Source organism: Brachycentrus maculatus, unplaced genomic scaffold, assembly GCF_059751285.1.
Source record: "Brachycentrus maculatus isolate JH-2025_06_01 unplaced genomic scaffold, ASM5975128v1 h1tg000115l, whole genome shotgun sequence".
Lineage (NCBI taxonomy): Eukaryota > Metazoa > Arthropoda > Insecta > Trichoptera > Brachycentridae > Brachycentrus > Brachycentrus maculatus.
The window spans coordinates 1690884-1714037 of NW_028280868.1; the positions used below are offsets into that span (position 1 = coordinate 1690884).

Below are 23154 nucleotides of genomic sequence, written 5' to 3' on the forward strand. Positions count from 1 at the left end.
TTAGTACCTAACCCGAGACAATATGAAAATTTTGATTCAATGTAAAATCCATAGAAATCATCAGAATATAGAATATGATTAATAACACAATCATATAATCTTCAATTATTTCTATGGTTTTTAATTGTACACTTCATCAAACTTATCTCAAATTAGAAGTGTCAAGTGAAATTTTTTCCATACATATTCATGACAAATTTTGCATGGTTAAAATCATTTTTGTTTCACCAATGGCGACAGTCCCCACTGATTCTACAGACAAACTTATCCCTCTATTTCTAATATTGTTGGAATGACAGATTTTCCAACTATACTAGAAAATATAACACGCAAATTTAAAAAAAAAAAATTGTAATATTTGCATACTTATGGGTTGCAAACCTAGAAACTCACACTCAGATCCGCGACACAAATCATGGGACCACAACCAAACTCAAAATCATACTTCATCATTTTGGTTTTGTTCAATAAAAAACATTTTGAATTCACTTAATTGATATGTATTATTATGATTTATAAACAATGGTCATCAATATAAAATATTAAACTTACTTACATTCTGGTTATGGCAAAATAACAGGTATTTAATAAACAGTAATGCCAACTGAATCTTGTGATTTAATGACATACAAGATTAAACTTATGCTTAGCTTAAATAAATCCATAGAATTTGTCAACTGAACGCAGAACTGGTCAACTACTTACAAGGGAAATTTACAGGAGAGGCAAAGAGTTATCTCAAACTTTTAATAGTTTTTTTTTTCTTCCTTTGAATACTTAGATTCATATTATTTTAAGAACTTTCCGCACAACAAAATCATTAGCATAAAGAACGCAATACATGAATAAAAACAAAATTGACTCAAATGGGACTTAGGATAGTTCTGCATTCAGGTGACAAATCAACAAAAAACTTGTGACATTTGTTTGTGCATTCAACCTGCATAAGGTGTTTTCAAACCTCTGTGAATTAAAAATGAAATATAAAAAACATATGAACAATTACAAATATTATCAGTGGGTAAAATTTTCTGAAACATGAATGTTCTGTGAAATTGCAAATTATCAGAAAAATGCTAAAATAATCAATTGTGCTAATTAATGCCTCAACATCAAAAAATATCCATAAAGTGAAAAAATAAGCATCGCAAAAATTTCCAGCTAAAACAATATACTTGTATGTACATATATATTATTCTAACACATGGTAACAAATATAACTATCTTCCTAGCGAATCACTTACAGTTTTTTTTTAATATAAAAAGCAGAATGTTACGAAAATAGCAAATAATTTAATATTCTTATAAAACTCTCTTTATTGAGTAGTTTTTATATTTATAATTAGTCTTAATGATTTGCTTAAAGATTGCAATGTTTATCGACCAATTGGTAGAAAATTTTCACAAGTAATTACATCTTTTTAATAAAAATACTACAAATATTTATATTTTTGCACTGGCTGACTAATTTTAGACTTCACACGACAAACCTATTGAAAAATCATGAATGTCGGGAAGCATTTTCACTAAGTAAAGTATCTGCCCAACATTTAAGTTTTTACTTGTTGCAAAGGTTACGCAATTGTCGCTCAACCTTCATGTTCACACATTCAACATCAATCATGAAATCTAGATATATTGCTTTATCAAAACCCTTCTCAACTTGTGTACAAAGGTGGAGACTGACCGGAGCAATTCGTCGTAACGTGTTACATTATGATGCGAGCATTCAAGCAGTCAGTACACCGAGCCGAGCGCTCCATCCATAGTTTTGGATGCTCGGTGATGCTCGCCGCGAACGATGTTACGACGAAATGCTCCGGTCAGTCTCCACCTTAAGGAATAAAAGACATTTGATGTATTTAATGTAACTTATTAGAAATGTTTTTATAATGCCACTCGTATTTACAACTTTAACCCTATTTGTGTTTGAAAAATATGCTGAAAGCTTAAATTGCTTTTTTAAAAAATAGTTTTATTTTATACATTTTGCAACTTTTTCCATGGTTATGAGAGTTACACTACGATTATGTATCGCAAAATATGATAACATGTCATAGACAAAATGCGTTACTTCAAGCAGTGAGAAACATTCTCACAAAGGTACGTAATATTTGAATTTGTTCGAGGTACTTAAATATTTCCTCCTTTATTCGTTTGTAATCTTGAGATCTGGATCCAACAACACTTTATATTGAATGTTTGTGTGTTCACTCTATCTTCATGAATAATACACACGAAAAGATGAGCCCGAATACCTGAAAATATAATAAATATTTTGAAAAATCTACACTAGTAAACTGGTCTGATATGAAATTTTCAAACAGTATGTCAAAAAAAAAAAATTCATCATTCATTGAGAAAAAATATACAATTTTTCATGCTGATTTGGAGAACAGTCGAAAATGCAATTTTAATAAATGATATTACCATTAACAGAGCAACAATTACTCCAGCGGTGCCGAGGATAGTTCCATTTTCTCTCATAAAAATAATTCCCTTCTTCAGACACCCTTCTCTGTAGATTGTCACTTCAGACTGGACCTCTGTGCAAGGAAGTTTCTGGAAAAGGGGAGTTTTGTTATTCCAAATTGAAGCAAAGGAATGTTGGATTACACCTCATCACCTACTTAATAATATTGTGCTTGACTTGACACTTTGTATGCCAGTACCCTGCTCTCAGCAGCCATGATTGCATGATGGTAACAATAAATGTCATAGGTTAAAAAATATTGTAATATCTCTCATAAAACACCTTACACTTTCACCAAAACAATCTATAAAACTTCTAGACTGAGTACGATTGAAGAAATCATTCCGAATACACCCAATGCGGCATAATAATCCGGATACTAAATGAACAAGTATTAATACGTGAGCTGCCACCTGAGCAGACCACAAAGAGTCAACACATTGTTTGCGGAAAACGCTGTCATTAACATACTGCTGGTAGAGAGCGGGAGATGCTTAAAAGCGTTATATTTGCTTACTTTTGGTGGAGAGCAAGAGACGCCAAAAAGCATTGTGCAGATCGGAATTGGGTTTACGGTTACTTGTGATAAGTATACTGAGGGTTGGGCGGCAGACTGTCTTATTATAAATAACCGCTTAACAGCAATGTGTTGAAAAAGAAAGTACATTCAATTTAACACACTATGGTCCGGAAAGGTATTACTACACGTTCGGTTGATTGATGCTTAAGGACGGGAAGAGTATTTTTTACCTTCTGCGCCGGCTTCATTTCAAAGTCAGAAAAGAAGGAATTACATATTTATTGTTTTTATAAGAATATTATGTACCAATCTCTTTGTTAAGGTCTTAACTATATGTACATAATTATCAAATCCCGTCGCTGCAGGCGTAAAAAACACCCGTCCGAAATGTGTTAATACCAAAAGCCTTAGTTTAACTGAATTAAAGGGAGTGTTCCTTACACAATGAAGAGAAGCACGGTGATAGAGCTCCTTATATATATTTTTTTTTAAGGAGTAACCCGCAAAGCGTCTATTTTAGACCCTTGTCTGCAGGTAGGATAGTAAGGATAGGAAAGGTATATTCCAAAACAATGCACCGTTAAGTGCGGATGACTCACCCGGCCCCCGTACTCCACCTCCTTGCAGCAGGAGGGCGGGATCTTGTCCTGCCAGTCGCGGTAGTCGTGCACGCCGCAGCACATGAGGCGCTGCTGCGTGAGGTCCCAGGAGCGGCTCACCTCCTCCCGGTTGCCATACCAGCGCAGCGAGGCCTGCATCTCCTGCTCCATGGAAGTGCGCACCTTCTCGCGGAACACGTAGCCCAGGATGCCCCCCACCAGCATAGTCACAAACAGGATGAACACCAGAATGTTGTACTGAAAATTCAACAACACCTAATTTATATTTCTATTTTTATTACGGGGTCGGGTATCAGTAATAATAACTTGTAATTTGGATGCATTCAGTTTATTCAACAGGTCGCTATGACAGTACAAGGACAAGTGTGTGCAGTCTCCTTGGTGTTAATCTCATAAGGGTTGGGTCTAATAACATAAACATTCCCCGCACACACCCCTGCCCTGCCCCTAGCGGGCGCACAGGGTCATAGTTCAAGTTGTTAGAATTGTTGCGCTGTAACTATTTTAATAATCGTTTGCGGGAAACGCTTGAAAGCGTCTTTTACATACAGTTGGTAGAGAGCGGAAGACGCTTTTAAGCGCTCTATTTGCTTACTTTTGGTAGAGTGCGAGATGCCAAAAAACATTGTACAGATTTGAATTGCGCTTGTTACCGACTCCTTCATTCATGAATCTATAGCACAAGACTAATCACCGTGCCTCCATATAATCATCATTTAGTTAACACTGCGTCAATTTTATGTGGTGCTCTATGCACCATTGGGTCACTATACAAAAATATCCTTGTTGTTTCATAAATAAACCCTTGTAATTAAAAGTAAACAATGCAACCTCTGACTATAAGAGGCAATGAGTATAATTTGTGAAATTTGTTATCTAAATTAAAGATGTTTTAGCATACATAGAAAGTCTAAAATTTCTACCATGCATCAATATCACATTATATTTGACTTTTAAGTACATAGCACTGTGCTTCATTTGTCACATTTATTATGTTAATATTTAAAATGATTACCGATAATAACAAGCATTTAACTTCCTTGGCAGCTCCCATGCACCCAAAGAACGAGATGATAGTGATCAGTGCTCCGGTGGCTGTTAGGACGTATATGGATCCTTGGAAGAGATTAGTTCCCAGTAAATCATTAATGTATGTTCTGTCAATCAGCATCCATAGCCCGACAGCTAACACCACTAGTCCTCCAATCTGCAAACATAAAAAACATCAGTGCCTACTGCTGGTAAATGTTGATACTGGATGAAAGAAAAGTATAATAAAAGGGTTGATTATTCTAGTACATGAGAGTATCAAATTTTTAACATTTGAAATGCCAAAACTATAATTTTACAATTTAGGAATTCACAAAAAAAAACATTTGATAATTTATGTATTTAAATAATATGTAAAATGTATTTAGTTTATTTTATTTTTTGATTTGACGATGGGTTCCATAGTTAAAGCATTTTTAATATAGCTCTTGATTGAGGTCATCGGTGACCCCCATGGCGTTTAACGTGTTAACCCTGTTACTGTTAATAACTGATGAGTTTTGATAAAGATTTTATTTGGATAAAAGAAACGTTTTTTTTTTTAATTTCTGATAATGATATACTGCATTATTGCAAGGCATTTATTGTCATTTTTTCCAGTTTTCTTATGTTTTTATTGAATGTTTAAATTAAGAGAAATTTTAAACACTTTTAAAACTGATCTTAGACTTACAAATGTTTCATCTAATATTTCTATCCCATAACTCCATTATAATCTACCACTACTGCCGTTACTATAGTAAAATCAGTTTGAGCTGTTTCTTCGCCAATGTGCCCGTATCATGTACGGGCAAATGCACAAAAGCCCATTTTATTTTGCCCGTACTAGGTACGGGCAAATCCACAAAAGCCTATCGCAAAGGATTAAAAGGATAATCTACAAAGCATCTATCTTAGGGGCTTGTTTACAAGATATTAAGGATAGGGAATGCTGATACGAAAAATAACAAATACCCAGACCAATTGAACATAAATAGTTCTTGAATTCGTTTTGCAATTGGCCGGGATCGATCCTGCGATGGCTATCATGCAGTCGAGCCTCTAGCCAATTACGCCACGGGGGCCTGTCAAAACAACATAAGTATAAGTATATATTAAATGAACATAAGTAATAAGATACTCACAAATGTCAAAAAGTTGGCGATAAAGAGTCCATACTTCATACACCGCCCGCAGCCGTCCATTTCTTGTCCAAATCCCATTGTGAGGATTTACTAAAATAAAGATACCTATCTAGTTTAATACAAGTTATTATATATGTTTTATCCTCCTCCGTAGAGTAATAGTTAGCACATTTGGCTACCATGCTGAAGGCCCTGTGTTCGATTCCCAGGGATCGTCAAAATAAACATATATTTTTTCACTCTTATAATAATTAAATATTCCCTGGACTGGTACCTGAAGCGCGGGGCTGATCATCTTGCCTTCATATAATAAACGGTCGAATAAACATTGCATCAATTCGATGCAGTGCCCTATGCACCATTAGATGCAGATAAGGGTCAGTAAGTAAGTTAAGTAAGTTGGACCATTTCCAAGGGATCAAAGTCAGGATAGAAATTGTAAAAAACTGCAGGACTCATCACGTTGCCTTCATATAGTATACGATCAATTTAACATCGTATCAAGTCGATGCAGTGCCCTATGCACCATTGGGTGTTGATAAGGGTCAGCAGAAGTAGTTACGTTTGTAATAAAAAAAAATGTTTGATTTTTCAAAGATTTTGAATCGACTAGTTTCTGTTGATTCACGTGCATAAAATGACTGGTTTGTTATAAATAGCACATCATATTTTAATAAAAATAAAAATAAAACAATCGTTACGAACTTGAATTCGCGAGTGCGTTTATTCCCAAAATGAAACAACGGGTCCTTGGCAGTAAAAAAAAAACAAAGTTGTTAAACCGGTTTGTGTGATAAAAATAGTCGGATCGCCAAAACTGGACGCAAAGTTAAAAATTTTACGAACTCAGCGACGAAAAACTAACTGGTTTATGGAACGTTTTGACGATTCGACGTTTATTATTATATATGTTTTGAATATTGAAAGCTTTGTGGATCATATTGATATATTATTTTGAGAAATAAACAGACTTTGTTTTTTATCCACTCACATTTCTTCAACCAACTAGTTTCGGCAACAACCTGTTGCCGTCTTCAGGGTTTAATTTATGAATATTTATATTATATATATTTAAAAATAAAAGATGTCCCGGTATACAACTCACTGGTGTGTCAGAAATATTGTTAAGAACCTCACATATCTTCTTAAAAATAAATCAAAGCAGTAGTTTTCTTCATCTTCTTCAAAACCTCATCTGCGTATGCGATGAAAAATCTCTTTTATTTTATTTTTTGACATCTCATCAAAGATGAAGAAGAATATGGAAGTCTGGGCATTTACGGGGCTGACGACCGTCATAGGCTGGTTTAAGTGATCACTTTACACACGTGTAACAGTCATCAATTCTACCCATTATTGACAACCACACTACTCAAACTCTTGGAAGTTCTATATATATGTATGAACTTATATTATATTTGCGATTGCACTTTTATTTATTTACAAAAAGTAGAAGTAGCTACCTATATATTCGTACGTAAAAGTCACTGTATACATACATACCATACATGTAGTCACACGTTTGAAGTAATTAAAGTTCGCTACTAAAATAGTACAGAGATAATAAAAAAAGGTTTTCATATTACACCCAAATTTTCATGTAAATTTTATGTTTCTTCTGACAAATTAAAAGTGGGAAATGTGATAAAATGATTAGTAGTGTGAACTATGAACTCATCTCCTTAAATTTAAGCAAGTACTTTGCAGGGCCGGATCTGTACACGAAGTTGACAAGTAATAATTTTTTTTAATGTATATTCGAAGCCTTAAATCTAATACGAAACAAGGATAATACAAAATATATTTTACATGCATCTATATTCGCAAATCCTGTAAATAATTGACCCGATGACGAAAACACCAGTAAAAAAGATATTAAGGCCCAGTATTCGATAAATCGTAACTTAATTTTCCTTAAATCCAGGTAACATTTGACGTAATTGATTTTATTCTTAAAACACCGTTTTTGTATTGAAAAAATAAGTTTATCTTCGAAATAAATACATGGTTTTGAAAAAAAGTTAATAAGAGGTAAGTAGTTCAAAATATTACAAAAATATTTTTCAATATACATTCTAAAAAAACAGAAACAGAAAATCCAATTGATAAAACCTAAAAAAATTGGCGTGTAGTGACGTCTGGCTTTCAGCGCAGCCGAACGCTTTCTGAATTCTATTCTTGAGATAATCAATACTTCGAAACTGGTAGACATTATAACGAAGTTATAATATCTACCGGTTTCGAAGCTAACCGCTTCTTTATCAAGACTGATTAATAATTCTTGATAAAGAAGCGGTTAACTTCGTAACCGGTAGACATTCTAATTAAGTTATGATAAAATATTTATATTGATTTTAAAACAAAGTTACATTTTAATATTTTTTTTTTTACTTGTCAGACAAATGTCACAACCGATTCGGTTCTGGTAGAAACACACCTTAAAACACATTTGAAAGTGACAAAATTAGTAGCCCACTTCGTTTATTGCGTGGAAAATTATGCTAAGTAACATTTTGACCACGCTATACCCGGGGGGACTCAATACCTACCTTCGTACGACACGATATAAAAACTACTCTTCGTATATTATGTTATCCCGGTAAAAATTCTTTATTGGACGTTCCGATGGAAGAAATTACCGAGATCAGAAATTACCACATCATTTCCCCGAACGCTACGTAGTTATAAGAACTAGTGTAGTGATAGTTAAGTACATAAATGTTAGGTAAGTTAGTATACCATATATCTAGTTCATAAGTCAACTAGTACCCTATATTAATTCACAAGTCAAATCATATAGGTACCTAAGTAACTTCAATTATAAGTAATGGATCTTTGTCAGACGGGAGGAATATCTTATTTAACATACTCAACTTATAAAGGATTGTATTAGACTCGTGTTGTGTTTATAACAGCCGATATAATCAATATTTTCATTCATCATTTTCTTTTGGAACATCCGCCTTCGAAAAAATGTTATTTTCGGAAGTTGGCAATAAATGACGCCACAGAAACGATGGAGTTATTATTATGATACGTCTATGGTTTATGTTTATTTATTTCTTAAATGTATTATATTATTTAAATGTTTTATTTTTTCTAAATGTGTGTTTTCTTCTAACCCCAATCCGCCCCTAATGGTACATAGGGCACTGCATCATATCGACGCAGTTTTTATCATAAGTTTTTTAATCACGAGAAGGCAAGGTGACCAGTCCAACATGCCTTCACATAATTAACAATTTAGTATTACAAATTAATTCTTGTACATTAAAACAGTATTATAATTAAATATATAAAAATATTACACATTCCAGATTGTTATACGAGTCGCATTTCCCTTGCAGCGAATAAGCACACTTAAAGGTGAAACGGTAAAGATATCCATCCCTGAAGATGACAAGGCCCTTGTAGAAACCGGTTGGAGAAAAGCACAAAAAATAAAGGTGGTTAAAAACAATGTTTTAGTTTTATTTTATAATGTTTTAAAGCGTGTTACTTCAGACCCCGGTTTCCCCTGCGTACGCGCGTACCTACATACATCATATGCACGCCGCGTACATACATCATGTGCACGTGAAGAAATAAGAAAGCTATGACGAGATGAATGATGAAGGTAAACACACCAAGATCTGGTGCGATAATATGATGACATCCAATTGCTTGCGCGAGATTTCACTTTCGATGAAGGCCTATAGATACCGGGTGTCATTAGCTTTTTTGCACACAGTATTTCTCACAATATATGAATTTTGTTTGTCCATAAAATAATAAGAAAAACTATGATAAAAAAAAAACTAATTCTTCTTCTCCGTCTTATTCCTCATTGCTGAGGGTTGTGACCCTTGCAGAAGCAATGACTCTTCTCCAGTTATCCCTTGACTGCGCTGCACGTAGCGCTCCAACCACTGAGGTGCCTGCTGCTGCCTTAATTTGATTGGTCCATCATCGTGTGGGGATGTTCCTCTCCCTCTCTTTCCCTCCAGGCTACCGATCACAACTAGTCGTTCCAGGCTATCCTCATTGCCACGCGCAACGTGTCCCTTTGGACTCTCCAGTTCTTTAACTGGAGAATCCGTCGGGTACAGACATTGGCCAGAGTCAATGTATGAGGAGATGCATGAATGTGTAAGAGACGAAGATTGTTTGCAAAGATAGATTGGTGTAACGTTCTATTCTCTCTGCCTACCACTGCGAGGAAGTGGCGTCATGGTTAGATGTTTTTTTTCGATCATCAATTTTCATTAATTATTTTCTACATCACTGTCGACAACCGGTTTCAAAACCCCAAAGTCGTTACAAACAAAAGTCCAAAAGCAACGCTTAAGTCATCTAAAGTACATAGTTAAACTATATAATATTCTGAATATTATTAATATTTAAAGCATTTACTTTGTGATTGGTCAACTTCACACTGTATTTCCAGCCCAGGATGATATCAAATAAATATGAATGGACTGAAGTTTTTTTATTTATTTATTTCATCTAGGTTAATACATCCAATGGATAATTACAATTGCATTTAACCCGAACAATATCTTGGATAGCGTGATCGGGTGGGAAATAAATATATATATATTTTATTTAAATTGACTCATGAGTTGGCTGTCTCACGATTCGAGGTCATTTTTAACGGGAAATTTTGCAAAGGAAGTTATTAAAATTATAAATGAAAGAATATTATTTTGTATTGTATGGTAAATATTACAAAGGAAATCCTTTGGCAATCAATTAACTTTGCTTAGATAAGGTTTCCGCCATCTTTGTATTGAGATCATGGTCGAAAGATTGTGACGTCGGAAAATTGAGAAAATTGTTTATTTAATTAAATTAGGTTTAAAAATAGAATTAAATATTTTTAAATTAACATTAACTGATGAAAAAAACAGCACTGTGAACAGGTAAGAGGCATTTGAAATGTGGCTACATTGTACAATGCTACGCATTCCATGGACCTATATGGTCGACAGAAGACAGATCTCCTGGCTCCGGAATATACGAGATTGGACAGGTATCAGAACTGTCGAGGCGTTGTTTAGAGCTGCCCAAGCAAGGACAATTATGCTCAAGTGATAGTCGACGTCAGAGAGACCTGACATGACACACACACAGAAGAAGACAGACGAAAAAAATAGATTTCAAACGAAAGCGCGAAAAGGAGGCAAAACGGAGAATGGTTTGTTTTTGATCGGTTGTCACTTGATATTAAAATATTGAAGCGTAATATATTTGATAGGATACAGATGACGTACGTAAGGAGCTCATAGTGTATTACATTACGGCTTTATTAAAAAAATTTAGCAGAACTATTATTTATTGATTTGGCATTAAGTTTATGGAATAAAGTGAGAACTTAAATATATATTTTTTAGAAACACATAAGACCACTTTTGAGTTTATCAATTTAAACACGACTAGCTTCGAAAACTATAGATGTTTTCATCAACGGGTGAAAATACAAACTGAATGACCAGAAATAGTGGAACAGATACTTTTGATTAATAGGACAACAATATAGCAGCATCTACTAGGATATTCGAGGTTGCATATCCGTGCTCGTGTAAGTCCCCTTAGGGCAAAAATATTATTCTCACTTAAGTATGTGTAAAAGAGTTTTCAATCTGTGTCCAGAGCGAGAAGGTATTAGAAATTTAGCGACTACTTGATTTGGTTTCTGGTATTTGCGTAGGTAGGTATTCTGTCTGGTTAAAAGCAGTTTGTAAACGTAATAAATTTATAGTGTACTTTATATTCCTGTATAACTATTCTGTTACTTATAGTATACGGTGCAGGTACAAATATTTGCAATGGAATTTGAAACTAAGAGTTAGATTGTATAACACCGAGAAAGTATAACTTGTTCACAAGATACAGGCAGTTGTGGTTTCGCAGAAAGACGTGTTAACACTACGCATATTATACAATAATATTTAAGCTTTATTTAGAATCATGCTGGTGTATTAAACGAGAATCCAATAGCGAAATTTCGTCCATAAAAACAATCGACAACGGAATATGAAAGAAATTGAAATATGAAACAGAAACGGAATAATAAAATAATAAAAAAACTAATATCAATCCTTTTTTACTCGCACCGAATATTTATTATTTTTTAACATTATGTACTTATTTTGTGGATAATGGGAGCAGGTTATAAGCTTTATTGCGAAATACTCAAAGTTCCTTTAACCAAACGTGACATGGTTTTATTTTATGTGTTGTTGCGACTTTAATCATGTGGTTCTATGAATGTTTTCTTGTAGTGTGCTTGTACTAGTGCTTTGTGTGCCGTTTAGCTATGAGGTGTTTTCTTGTGATTTCCTTGAGTCATTTTCAAATGCATCTTCTTCGTAGGTTACAATTTGTGTGATGAATGGTTTGCTTCTTTCGTGGTCAGTCTCCACGCGTTTCTATCCTCCGCTCGCCTCTTCAACTCGGCGTATCCACTACAACGCATGGTGGAGATAATTTGGTCCATGTAGGTTAAGCGGTTCGTCCTCTGTAGTTTGTGCCTTCGCACATGCCTTCCGCAGTCGTATGAAACAGGCCTGGGTGTCTTATGTTATGGCCTATCTATTGGGCTCGCTGTTATGTTACTTTATTTGGTAGGAATCTAGACTCCCCAGCCCTGTTTAGTACCTCATTGTTCTCTACATTTTCCGACCAATGAAGCCCCAACATGCGCCTGCAGCACCACATCTCAAACACCTCCAGCCGAACCCGTTCTATACTCCACGTTTCGCTTCCATACAAAAATATGTAAATGCGTATGTAAGAATTTTTTACTACTTATGCTTTATAAATGAAAAAAAATAGCAAATAAACAAAACATTTCTTTCGTGTTTAACATTATTCAGGTCTTGACTCGTACCCTACAAACAAAACGAAAACGAACTCGATTGCGCAATTCTTTGTTAGTGCTTGTAATTATTGTGTACTCAGCACGAGGTGCTTATTCTGGTTCCTCGTTAGACAAGACACCCGCCTTTATGGTCCAGCTACACATTACACACACTGTTTATGTTCTAAAAAGAAGCTTCAGAATACCGCGGCAGCTGAGAGCGAGGAAGTCCGAGAGCGAAACGTCAGAGCCAGGTGAAAGTGACAACAAGGCCAGCCCAGAAGTGGGTCACGAGGGTATCACCAACTGCAGTACTATCAATGTGCTATAATATTTTTAGAGTAAACCGTTAAATTAAGTATTCCATTCGAACAATACAACAGGTCACCATGTTTCAGTTAAAGTTTTAGACCAAGGTTGACAACCACATAACCCAAACATCGGAAAGTTATATTTCGATCACTCCTTTCAGCAACGTCATAAATCAAAAATCGTCAATTTTCAGTTGTGCATGTTTTCGGAATGCCCAGAAAATGTACTATATCCCAGCGAAAGCGGCATATTTTTAACTTAATATTTACTCGCTACAGGGCAGAAAGTGTTGTTTTTGCATTTTGAAGAAAAGGTATTCTGTAATTATATTTTTTTAATAAACTAAATATTTTTCAAATGGAGAAAAAACATTCAGTTCAGTTCAAACAAAAAGTTCAATAAATAGCTTGATATTTATTTTTAATACATTGTATTATATTTTTAAACTTTAAAAACGTTCTCCTGAAAAATCTAGTTTTTTTATTTATGACGTTCTTGAAAGGAGTGAGCGATATATATTTATGCCTAAGCATCACGGCTGTCCAAACTTAAAACACAGTAAGGGACATTTTTTTTGTAGTACGTTTTTTTTGCATTTTTGGACTAAGTAGAATCTACTTAGTCCAAAAATGCAAAAAAAAGTTCTACAAAAAATATGTCCCTTACTGTGTTTTGAGTTTGGACAGCTGATCATTCTTATTGGAGTAAATCTTTGACTGCGACATCTATATTGAAACTAATAAGTTAGTAGAAGCCTTAAATTATAAATAAAACACTTGTTTTTTACCGCATGAGTATTATATTTTTTTCGACTGGTTTCGGAATCTACAGATGCTTCCATCTACGGGTTAATATTTGAAACTAGTATCAAAATATAATACTGAAGGGATTAAAACAAATGTTTTATTTATAATTTGTGAATGCCGAACCTACAGAAACCTTCATAAAATGTACGTAATATTCTATTCCAAATCATTTTACATGCTAGGAGACGCCTGGAAATATCATTTTAATTTTATTATCTTAGTTTATCACAATGCTCTAATTGTGATTGTGCATTTTTTTTATTCGTAAATGCTAGATTTGCTCCATGAGTTTATATTTTTATTTATATGAATTAAGCAGTCTCCAAAAAAATGTGGAGTGAAATTTTGTGTCATTAAAAAAAATCTATGCTGTATTCTAATGAGATATAAATAATACATCGTACTTAAATGTTGACTAACCCTGCTGTATAATAGTATGTAGATGTTCATAGTGACCAATGTTGTCGCATATTTTTTGGTTAGCCTGGATCTGAATTGATACTAAGGTCTGCATTGAAGTCGTGTTGATTATTTTTTTATAAGATATGTTGATGGCCATCCGAGTTGGAAGAACTGATGAGAACTTCCGAGAAAGATAAAATACAATTATAAATTTTATATGGACGAATATAAATACAAATAATTATTGTGTTATGTTATGATTTAGCGTATTTCTAACTGAATGAACAAAAAGAAAATGGCGACTAGGCCATTTCTTGAAATAATTTACAATTCTATTGCTTGTACAGATTCATTAATGATTCAATAAAAAATTGTAAATATTTACAATAAGTATTAATAAAGAAGATTTTCTTACATCAGAAATAATATTTTTACTCTTGAATCTAGCAAAAAATAGAGAATATAACTTCACATTTACTTTCCCTATCCTTATTATCCTACCTCCAGACGAGCTTCTAAGAATAGGGGCTTTGCAGGTTATTAATTTTTTAAAACACATAAGTATTAACCTAAAGGTAGAGTATCTAACGAAAATGGGCTATGTAAAATATTGAAAATTAGTGTTTTATTGCAATATAGTTTTTTTTTCAAAAATGACATAGAATATCGCCAACTTGCATTATTAATTTGCATACTTCGTTGGTATTTTTCCGTTGGTGGTTTTCTGTTGCTGGCATTATTAGTGTATTGTTCGAGACTTGAGTATTCTTCCGTGAGCTGCATAGTAAGTGCAATAGGGTACCTATAGTCCTATAACATCACATGCCGTACATGTTTTCTTATAATCACGCAGTACAACAATCTCGCGTCACTCCGAGTAATGGCAGGCAGGTAATGAGTTATCTCATAGGAAAATAAAACTACGAGTGAGTCAATCAATTGAAGAGAAACAGTTATTAACAAAGTTAGGTAACCCGGTAGATGTTTAGAATATAGATGCTGATGTACACAGATAGGTACTACAATAACGAGGTACATACCTACCTATCTTCACTGTACTAGACGAAGGAATGCCTTCCGGTGACTTGCCGCAATACCAAGGAAAATTATCTATTTTTAAAATGAAACTTCTTAGGCCGCGATTCGATAATCGGTAATTGGACGAGAATTGAGAGTGAAATTTCAAGGACGCGTCACGTTTATTAACACTAGGTACACGGCACTTGTCAAATCGGTAGATTTCTTATTTGCTTTGTTAAATCTTACGCAACAGACAAAAAATAATCTGATTTCTTCAAATGATTTTTCATAACGGATCAGTGAAAATATATTCACAATTTTTTATTTTCCGAAACTTTGGAATTTTTTCAATAATTTTGTTGCTATATACCTACCTATCTTTTTGAATAATTATTCTAAGGGGGAGTTTACGATTGTTTACCAGTACATCCGATTCAGCAAGCGACCGGCTACGCGAGAAATCACGCGTGTGGTCTGCGCTAATGTTTTTGATTCTTGATTTTTTTTGTCGAAATTTTTTTTTTTTTTAATATATATTTTTTCAAATACAATATATTTTTTTTAAACTCCTTATCTTTCAATAATTGTTCTTTTCAAAACCGTATATTTATTTCGAAGAAAAACTTTCTTTTTTTTTCAATAACAAAACGGGGTTTTAAGAAAAAAAATTCAATTACGATTACTGGTTCTTAACCATTTGCATTCAGAATTATGACTCGATCGGTTTATTATTTTTATTAAATTGGAATTAACAATAGAAACGGAAACATTCCTCGGACACCATTTTTATGAATGCACGTGTGTACTTTGGTATTGTACAATTATGGTATAATGACGTGCTACAAAAGTACATACATACTTATGGTAAACCTAAAGTCTGTCCACTGACAAAGGCTTTGTTAGGCCGGCTGTGTGAAATTGTACACAAAAGTTCCTACACTTTCCTATTGTTCTAAGCTTAAAGTAACCAAAGAAGTGCGCCGAGGTATCCATTTGCTAAAAACCAACTTAAAAACCGAGTGTCGGTTCTGGATGGGCAAACACAAATAGTACCGAAAGAGAAAATGTGCTATCTGAATGAGACCCAAATATTTATGTAAATTTGTAAACGAAATTACATTATTGTGCAATCCCAGTGTGAGCGAGTGAATGACATTCTTCGAGTTTTTGTCATCATTTTGAAGAACGAGCAAAGCGTAGGATAATTGGTTGAATGGGAAATAATGGGAAAAATAGAAGAGAATAGACGACCAAGAGAGAGCATCTAAAAAACACTCGGCTTTGGAGAGTGATGGAAACTGCTGCAAAAACAAGAGCCTAGCTCTTAAATTTAATCATAATATAATTTATTCATTCGGCATTAACTTTATGGAATGACACGTTGATTTTTTAAAAATTTAACACTTGTATAATACTACTTAATGTTCACCTCCATAGCGTAGTGGTTAGTGCGCTAGGCTACCATGCTGGAGATCCCGGGATCGATTCCCAAGAGGGTCAAAATTAATATTAGTTATTTTTCAGTCTAATATTTATTTTAATATGACTCTGAACTGGTACCTGAAGCGGAAGGCTGGTCACTTTTCCTTCGTGTATTTAATGATCCAGATAACACTGCTTCTATACGATGCAGTGCCCTATGCACCATTGGGTGCAGATAAGGGTTAGAAGGGATAATACTACTTAATGAGTTTTATTTCATTACACACGACTATTTTCGAAACATACAGACGTTTTAATCTACGGGTGAAAAGTAAAACAGTTTAAAACAGTTTTAGTTTTAGGATTCACCTGTGGATGAAACATCTGTAGTTTTCGAAACGTGTGCAATGAAATAAAACTCATTATGAGATATTATACAAATGTTTTTTTTAATTAATCATAATAGTTGTATTCTCTCTGCCTACCCCTGCAGAAAAGCGGTTAGATTGTTAGTTAGTTTTTTTATAGATTATTTCGTATCGTCGTATTTATACTGTTTTTGTTTAGTATTTAATAAGTTTTTAAAGCAACTACAGTAATTTATTTGAAAAATAATTTATATTTTTGTATCAATCTCTAGAAGAAACGTGCTTTAAAAAATTCTAGGTACCTACGCTAATAGCAGCGCGTAACTCTACTTGACATGATAGATATGATACAAAATTATGTACATCAGTCTTTTTATACTAATCATATTAATTATATTTTAAGTACAATGAATAAATGTAATACAATGAACGCTCTTGGAAGCGTCCTTCGGGCGAGTAAAAGATCACATCAAAGGCAATTTGTTCAGGATTTAAAATTTCGTTCATTCGGATAGTCGAGATTACGAAAATACTCGAAAAGTAAATGCTCGCAATTTGTTATAATGTGACCGTGACGGTACTAAAGCCTCTCGGCGGCGTATTTCCAGACCGCCACTTTCCAAGGCAATTCGTGTAAACGTACGAACAGACGTACGAGTATGTAAAGGTCTTGGTCATCTGTTTGATTATTCTATTCTTTGATTATTATTATCTGTAAATGTCTTTGCACTATTCCGTGTCTGTCTGCTGTGCTGGTCGGGATTGTGGGCGTCTGTGTACCGGCCAGCGTCGGGTCGGAGTCGGATCTAGCTGACTAATCGAACTAAATACTAATCCCTTTCACTGCCTGTACCGGGGTACCGGGGTAACCGGGGTTCTAGAAAATTTGGTGACGGATTTACAAACTTGTATTTATTTAGATTGGCAGTGACAGGTATATTGAAAGCTTTTAAATGTAAATTCACAGTAAAATCGGGATACAATTTTATATTGTTTCACATTTTCAATAAATTTCGCAACTTTGCTTTTAAAAAAATGCTTAGCAAGAGCAGATCTGTCAGGAAGCCTAGATGCTTCTGTATCAGATCTGGGCATGAGGTGGGACAGCTTTCAATAATAATCTGTCTGATTCTTAGTCATCTCATAATAAATTGTAACACTTGTTCGTCAGCTATAAAAATGATTCATGTCGTTAAGTCATTGCGCATCTATTTGCCTACATTTATAAGTCTATTCTATTAAGGTTGTTGACAAACATATTTAGCATAACGAAAAACAGTAAAAAAATGCAACCCTGTTATTCCATATAATAATACAACAAAAACGAAACAGCTATTACAAATTTTGTTTTATTTGACCATGAATCATCCATGAAACCTAGTTGCTGGTCAAATAAAATAAAACAAATGATAAAAGAGTTTCTGCTCAATAAAAAGCTTCTTTTCATCTCACCAATAGATGTCTCTAGTAAAGTTCTAGTGATCCAAGAATAATGTTTCAAAATTGGTTCATATATATAGAACTTCCAAGAATTTGAGTAGTGTGGTTGTCAATAATGGGTAGAATTGGTGAATGTTACACGTGCGTAAAGTGATCACTTAAACCAGCCTATGACGGTCGTCAGCCCCGTAAATGCCCAGACTTCCATATTCTTCTTCATCTTTAATGACATGTCAAAAAATAATACGAAAATAAAATAAAAATGGAAATACCTATTTAGTTGTTGTTTTATTTTATATATAAAATATTTTTACTTGTAAAACATTGTTTTGATAACCATTCAAGTTACATTGTTGCCTCTTGTTATATATGGTAAATCAATTCACTAATCGAGAATTTAGATACAAAAAAAACGCTTGTGACTACGAGTTTATTTATGTAAACGTGACTGTTGATGTAAACATGAGTTCATGTATGTGTAATGATGTAAACATGAATTTATGAACATAAACCGACCAGTCTGATGATGTCGGTAACGATGAAACCCGGTCACTGGTCATTTATTTTATTATAAACATGACTAGTTTCGAGAACTACTGATGTTATCATCAACAGGTGAAAATACAACTAAAGCAATAAATAATTTAGGGTGTAAAAGAAAAACTAGTCGTGTTTTTATTAATAAACTCTAAAAGTGGTTTTTCCACAAAGTTAATGCCACATCAATAAATACATAGTATAATTATTGAGTAAATCAACAAAATTTGACACCATTACGTATATAGTCCGTCCCTGTACAATAGCGCATGCATACCAAATTATTAATCTGACGTCATTATGACGTAAAATAGGGTTAATTTTTCAAATTACAAAGAGATAGTTAACACTTGACGCTCCGCGATGGGCGGTGGCTGGCTTCCTGCACGAGCGGCGTCGGTTTTAAAAACATTACGTGTCCGAATGAACCTTGGTCATACGCTGTTTTATTATCGAATAATTCAGGCTGCATACAGAAATATGAATCCGCTCGGAGAGCCAAGGCTGTCAACGTACGAACGTACACAATATGCCGCAATAGATCGGCCATTTAACCTTCGTAATGTTGCAATCATTGCAGATCACCGGCATTATTAGGCACGAGTATGTAGGTCGGACAATACGGATAGCCAAATTCTTTACCGATGACTGAAAATATCGACAACATGAAAAATATTGTTATTTCGATTTTGCATTAGTATCCATCCACTGCATGTGGGTCCGCCTCCATAGTGTAGTGGTTAGCGCATCTGACTGCCGTGCTGGAGGTCCCGGGTTCGATTTCCAGGGGGGTCAAATAAATATGGGTGGTTTTCTCTTTCATATTCATTTAATATCACCCTGGACTGGTATCTGAAGCGCAGGGTATTACCTTGCCTTCGTGCATTTAACGATCACGATAACACTGCGTCGATATGATGCAGTGCCCTATGCACCATCGGGTGCGGATGAGGGTTTGAAGAATGAATAACTAGAAGCGTGTGTGTGCTGATTTGCACTATTTACTATGGAGTTCCATGAAAAATTATTATGGCCATCACCTCAAATAAAAGCTCGGATAGCGAATGACGGCTGTATTTTTTCGTAAGAAAATTTTCCGCTACAAATCGCACTGTCAACATTTAAACATCCCTGAAATACTGCGCCCTATTCCGATGTCATTCGGTCCTACCGCGGCGCCATTTTACGAAATGTCCATTGGGTATACAGGTTTTTCACAACAAATTGGACATTTAAACCAAGTTGAATGCCTAACAAATCAAGAGCGTAGAATAAGCTCATTTAGCTATTAAAACCAATAAGTTAAATCAACCACTAATTTTCAGTGCGTAAACATACAATATTCTTCTTTGAAAGAAGCTGGTAATGTGATTTGGTAATCCAAACATACCCATTGTAAATATTCGTATGGAAAAAATAACGTAGGTAGATACTTGTTAGTCCGCGTAGAACAAAGTGTTGGAAAATAGGTCAGAATAGGATTTCTAGTACCTACTATAAAAAGTAGGACATGAAGTATCGATCTAATAGCAAGTAACAGGAAACAACTAAAACAACGATAAATTTATGTTTCTAAACAAGATTAAAAAGTAAAAATTTTGTTTTTAAGAAAACTTGTTAAAAATTTTTAATTGCAAAAAATCTCTGTGATCCATCAACATTAAATATTTCCTATTAACTTCTTCCATGTAGCAATACTTTTACGTGAGACAAGAATATCGATATAGAATATTGTGTTAACGGTGCTTTTTTTGTAGACGCTAAAAGAAAAAAAAACAGTGGCGAAACGTTTTTTTTCAAAATCTTTCAATTTTCAACTGGGTTTTTATTGCCCGCCTCTGTAGTGTAATTAATGATTTGTGCGTTTGGCTACCAGGCTGTATTTTTTCACTCTTATTTGACGTTACCTGGACTGGTATATGTAGCGCAGGACTGATCACCTTGCCTTCATATAATTAACGATTAACTTAACATTACATCAATTTGATGCAGTGCCCTATGCACCATTAGGTACGGATGAGGGTCGGTAGTATTAGTGGTAATTTTGATAAATTTTATCAAATGTCACAAATATTCCTCCCGTTTTTCCAACAAAAAAGTACACAAAAAAATAAATAAATAAAACATTCCCAAAAAAAGGATTGAAAAAACGGATTGGATGGTAGCAAAAATGCATTACATTTTAGGCATTATAAATATGCAAATATTAAGACTTAGTTTTTAGCCAACCATTTTTTTAGACTTTTAGCGTTTAGTGTTGCATTTATGCACAGGTGTACAGTACCACCTGATGGCATTGAACTGTTAATCTGAAACCGAATATACCAATTTCACTTCGGTACATGGGGATTGCATTGCGCACCAAAATAATTTATCAAATACATTTTTTTATTTGGATAACAAAAACAGCGTCTTTTACACTATGCCCTCTTAAACTGCATTCAGAGAGATGATCTGAATTTGAAACGACAACGGAAGAAAAAATCAGTTTATTACACTCAATCTCGGTAAGTTTGAATACTTTTCGTATACCTTTTGCAATTAAATCTTCATGACGATTGTCTACATCTGAGAGGAGTGGAATACACCGTATTTGAATGGATACATATGACATAAATTAAGAAACTATCGAAAGAAAAATGGGAACGGAATAGCGAGAAGGAAAATAATAATTAGCAGCAATGGCTGTACTCGAGGTTGCATATCTTTACTCGTACTATTTATGTATTGATTTATAAACTTTTGTTTGCACTTTGCGCCTCATAATTTCATGGTACATCCATTCATTAATACATATGTAAACATAAACAAACAATCCTACATATGCATAACCTGGCGTGGGACAGATTATGCCTATGGTTTACCCCCTTATAACGTTGAGATAGGTACCGCGGTATCGGAGGGAACTTTATATGGGGTTAATGTTTTTAAATTGTATTTTAATTTTAAATTACTTTTTCAATTATTTCCGCTGGTTAAAATGTACAATTACAATTTAAAACATTAACCCCTTATAACGTTCCTTTAGATAACGCGGTACACCTATGTCAACGTTATAGGGGGGGGGTTGACTGTAATACAATATACACTAAGGTAGTAATAATCAGACCGGATGCAAAAGAAGATAAATAAAAAATGTTACAACAAAAGTAAGAACATCAAAGGTGGCTAGTGTAACTTTGATATCGCTTATTTGTTCGAGTCCCTTAAAGTCTGCAGTTCTAAAATTAGCGAAGACGTATTTATCACTACCCGCAAATCAAATTTCAATTTTCTTACTTTTTTTTTTTAATTCTGATAAAATTTTCGTAGTTATGATATAGGAATCGAAAAATATCACCAATTCTGTCTCGTTTTCTACCCAACCCAAAACAAAAGAAATCGGACTTGGCAAATGATTTAAAAAAAAATAATTTATAAAATCGATGCCATAAATAAAATTGGAACGTGTATATCGCAATTGATAATTGAGTATTCTTTTCAACGGCTAATAATGATTTTTATTAATATTAATTTTATTAAGGGGATAAAATTTGTCAAACAAAATATTTCATCTTTGTTCCCAGGAGTTTAAAGTTACCCAGATTGATAGTATTTTTTGCAATCTTTGTATACCTATACCTGTATGTTAAAAATTATTACATACAAATACACTCACGTGCTGTATATTTTAACATCTCATCTGTCTTTCAAGTTTCTTTAAGATGAATCATTTCTCAAGGTTTCCCTTTCAATACAATTTTGCTCGATCCTAACGAAAAATGTCTTATTCTACGAATACCTCGAAAATTGTAAAATCGCGGTGACTTCAATATCCAATAATTAAAATTAACACTTTTGTATTCGAAATATTAATAAATCGATTAGTTAAGATGCTTATATATAGAACTATGCATAAACTGGCAGAAACTCACCATAGAATAAACAAGATCCTTGCAAAACCTTTTGGGCGATCAAATTCAAGCAATTTATCACATAAATTGTTGAATTTAATCACGAATCAATCAATCAAATACGTTAGAAAATGTTTTTTTAATGGTAACACTTTTAAACTATGATGTTTAAAAATAATTTTAAAAAACGATAATAATTCCACTCGATATTTAAAACTCGCAGAGAATCGCGCGACACCCCGACGAGAAGTTCACAAACACACTGAAAACAGAAACGCAACCGCAAGAATAAGTACTACCTGTTTGTAGATGTGATTCCTACCTAC

General features: G+C 34.0%; 1 protein-coding gene across 1 annotated transcript; it reads right to left on the reverse strand.

Moving 5' to 3' along the window:
• Nucleotides 1-484: 484 nt before the first annotated feature.
• LOC148309934 (tetraspanin-9-like) lies at nt 485-23154 on the reverse strand. The gene is made up of 7 exons (XM_088259282.1): nt 22850-23154; nt 5788-5877; nt 4629-4820; nt 3593-3850; nt 2431-2562; nt 1852-2258; nt 485-1682 (listed from the first exon to the last, which is right to left on the reverse strand). Exons 2-6 carry the CDS (start codon nt 5863-5865, stop codon nt 2211-2213), a joined length of 708 nt encoding a protein of 235 aa, XP_088115408.1. The 5' UTR covers nt 5866-5877; nt 22850-23154; the 3' UTR covers nt 485-1682; nt 1852-2210.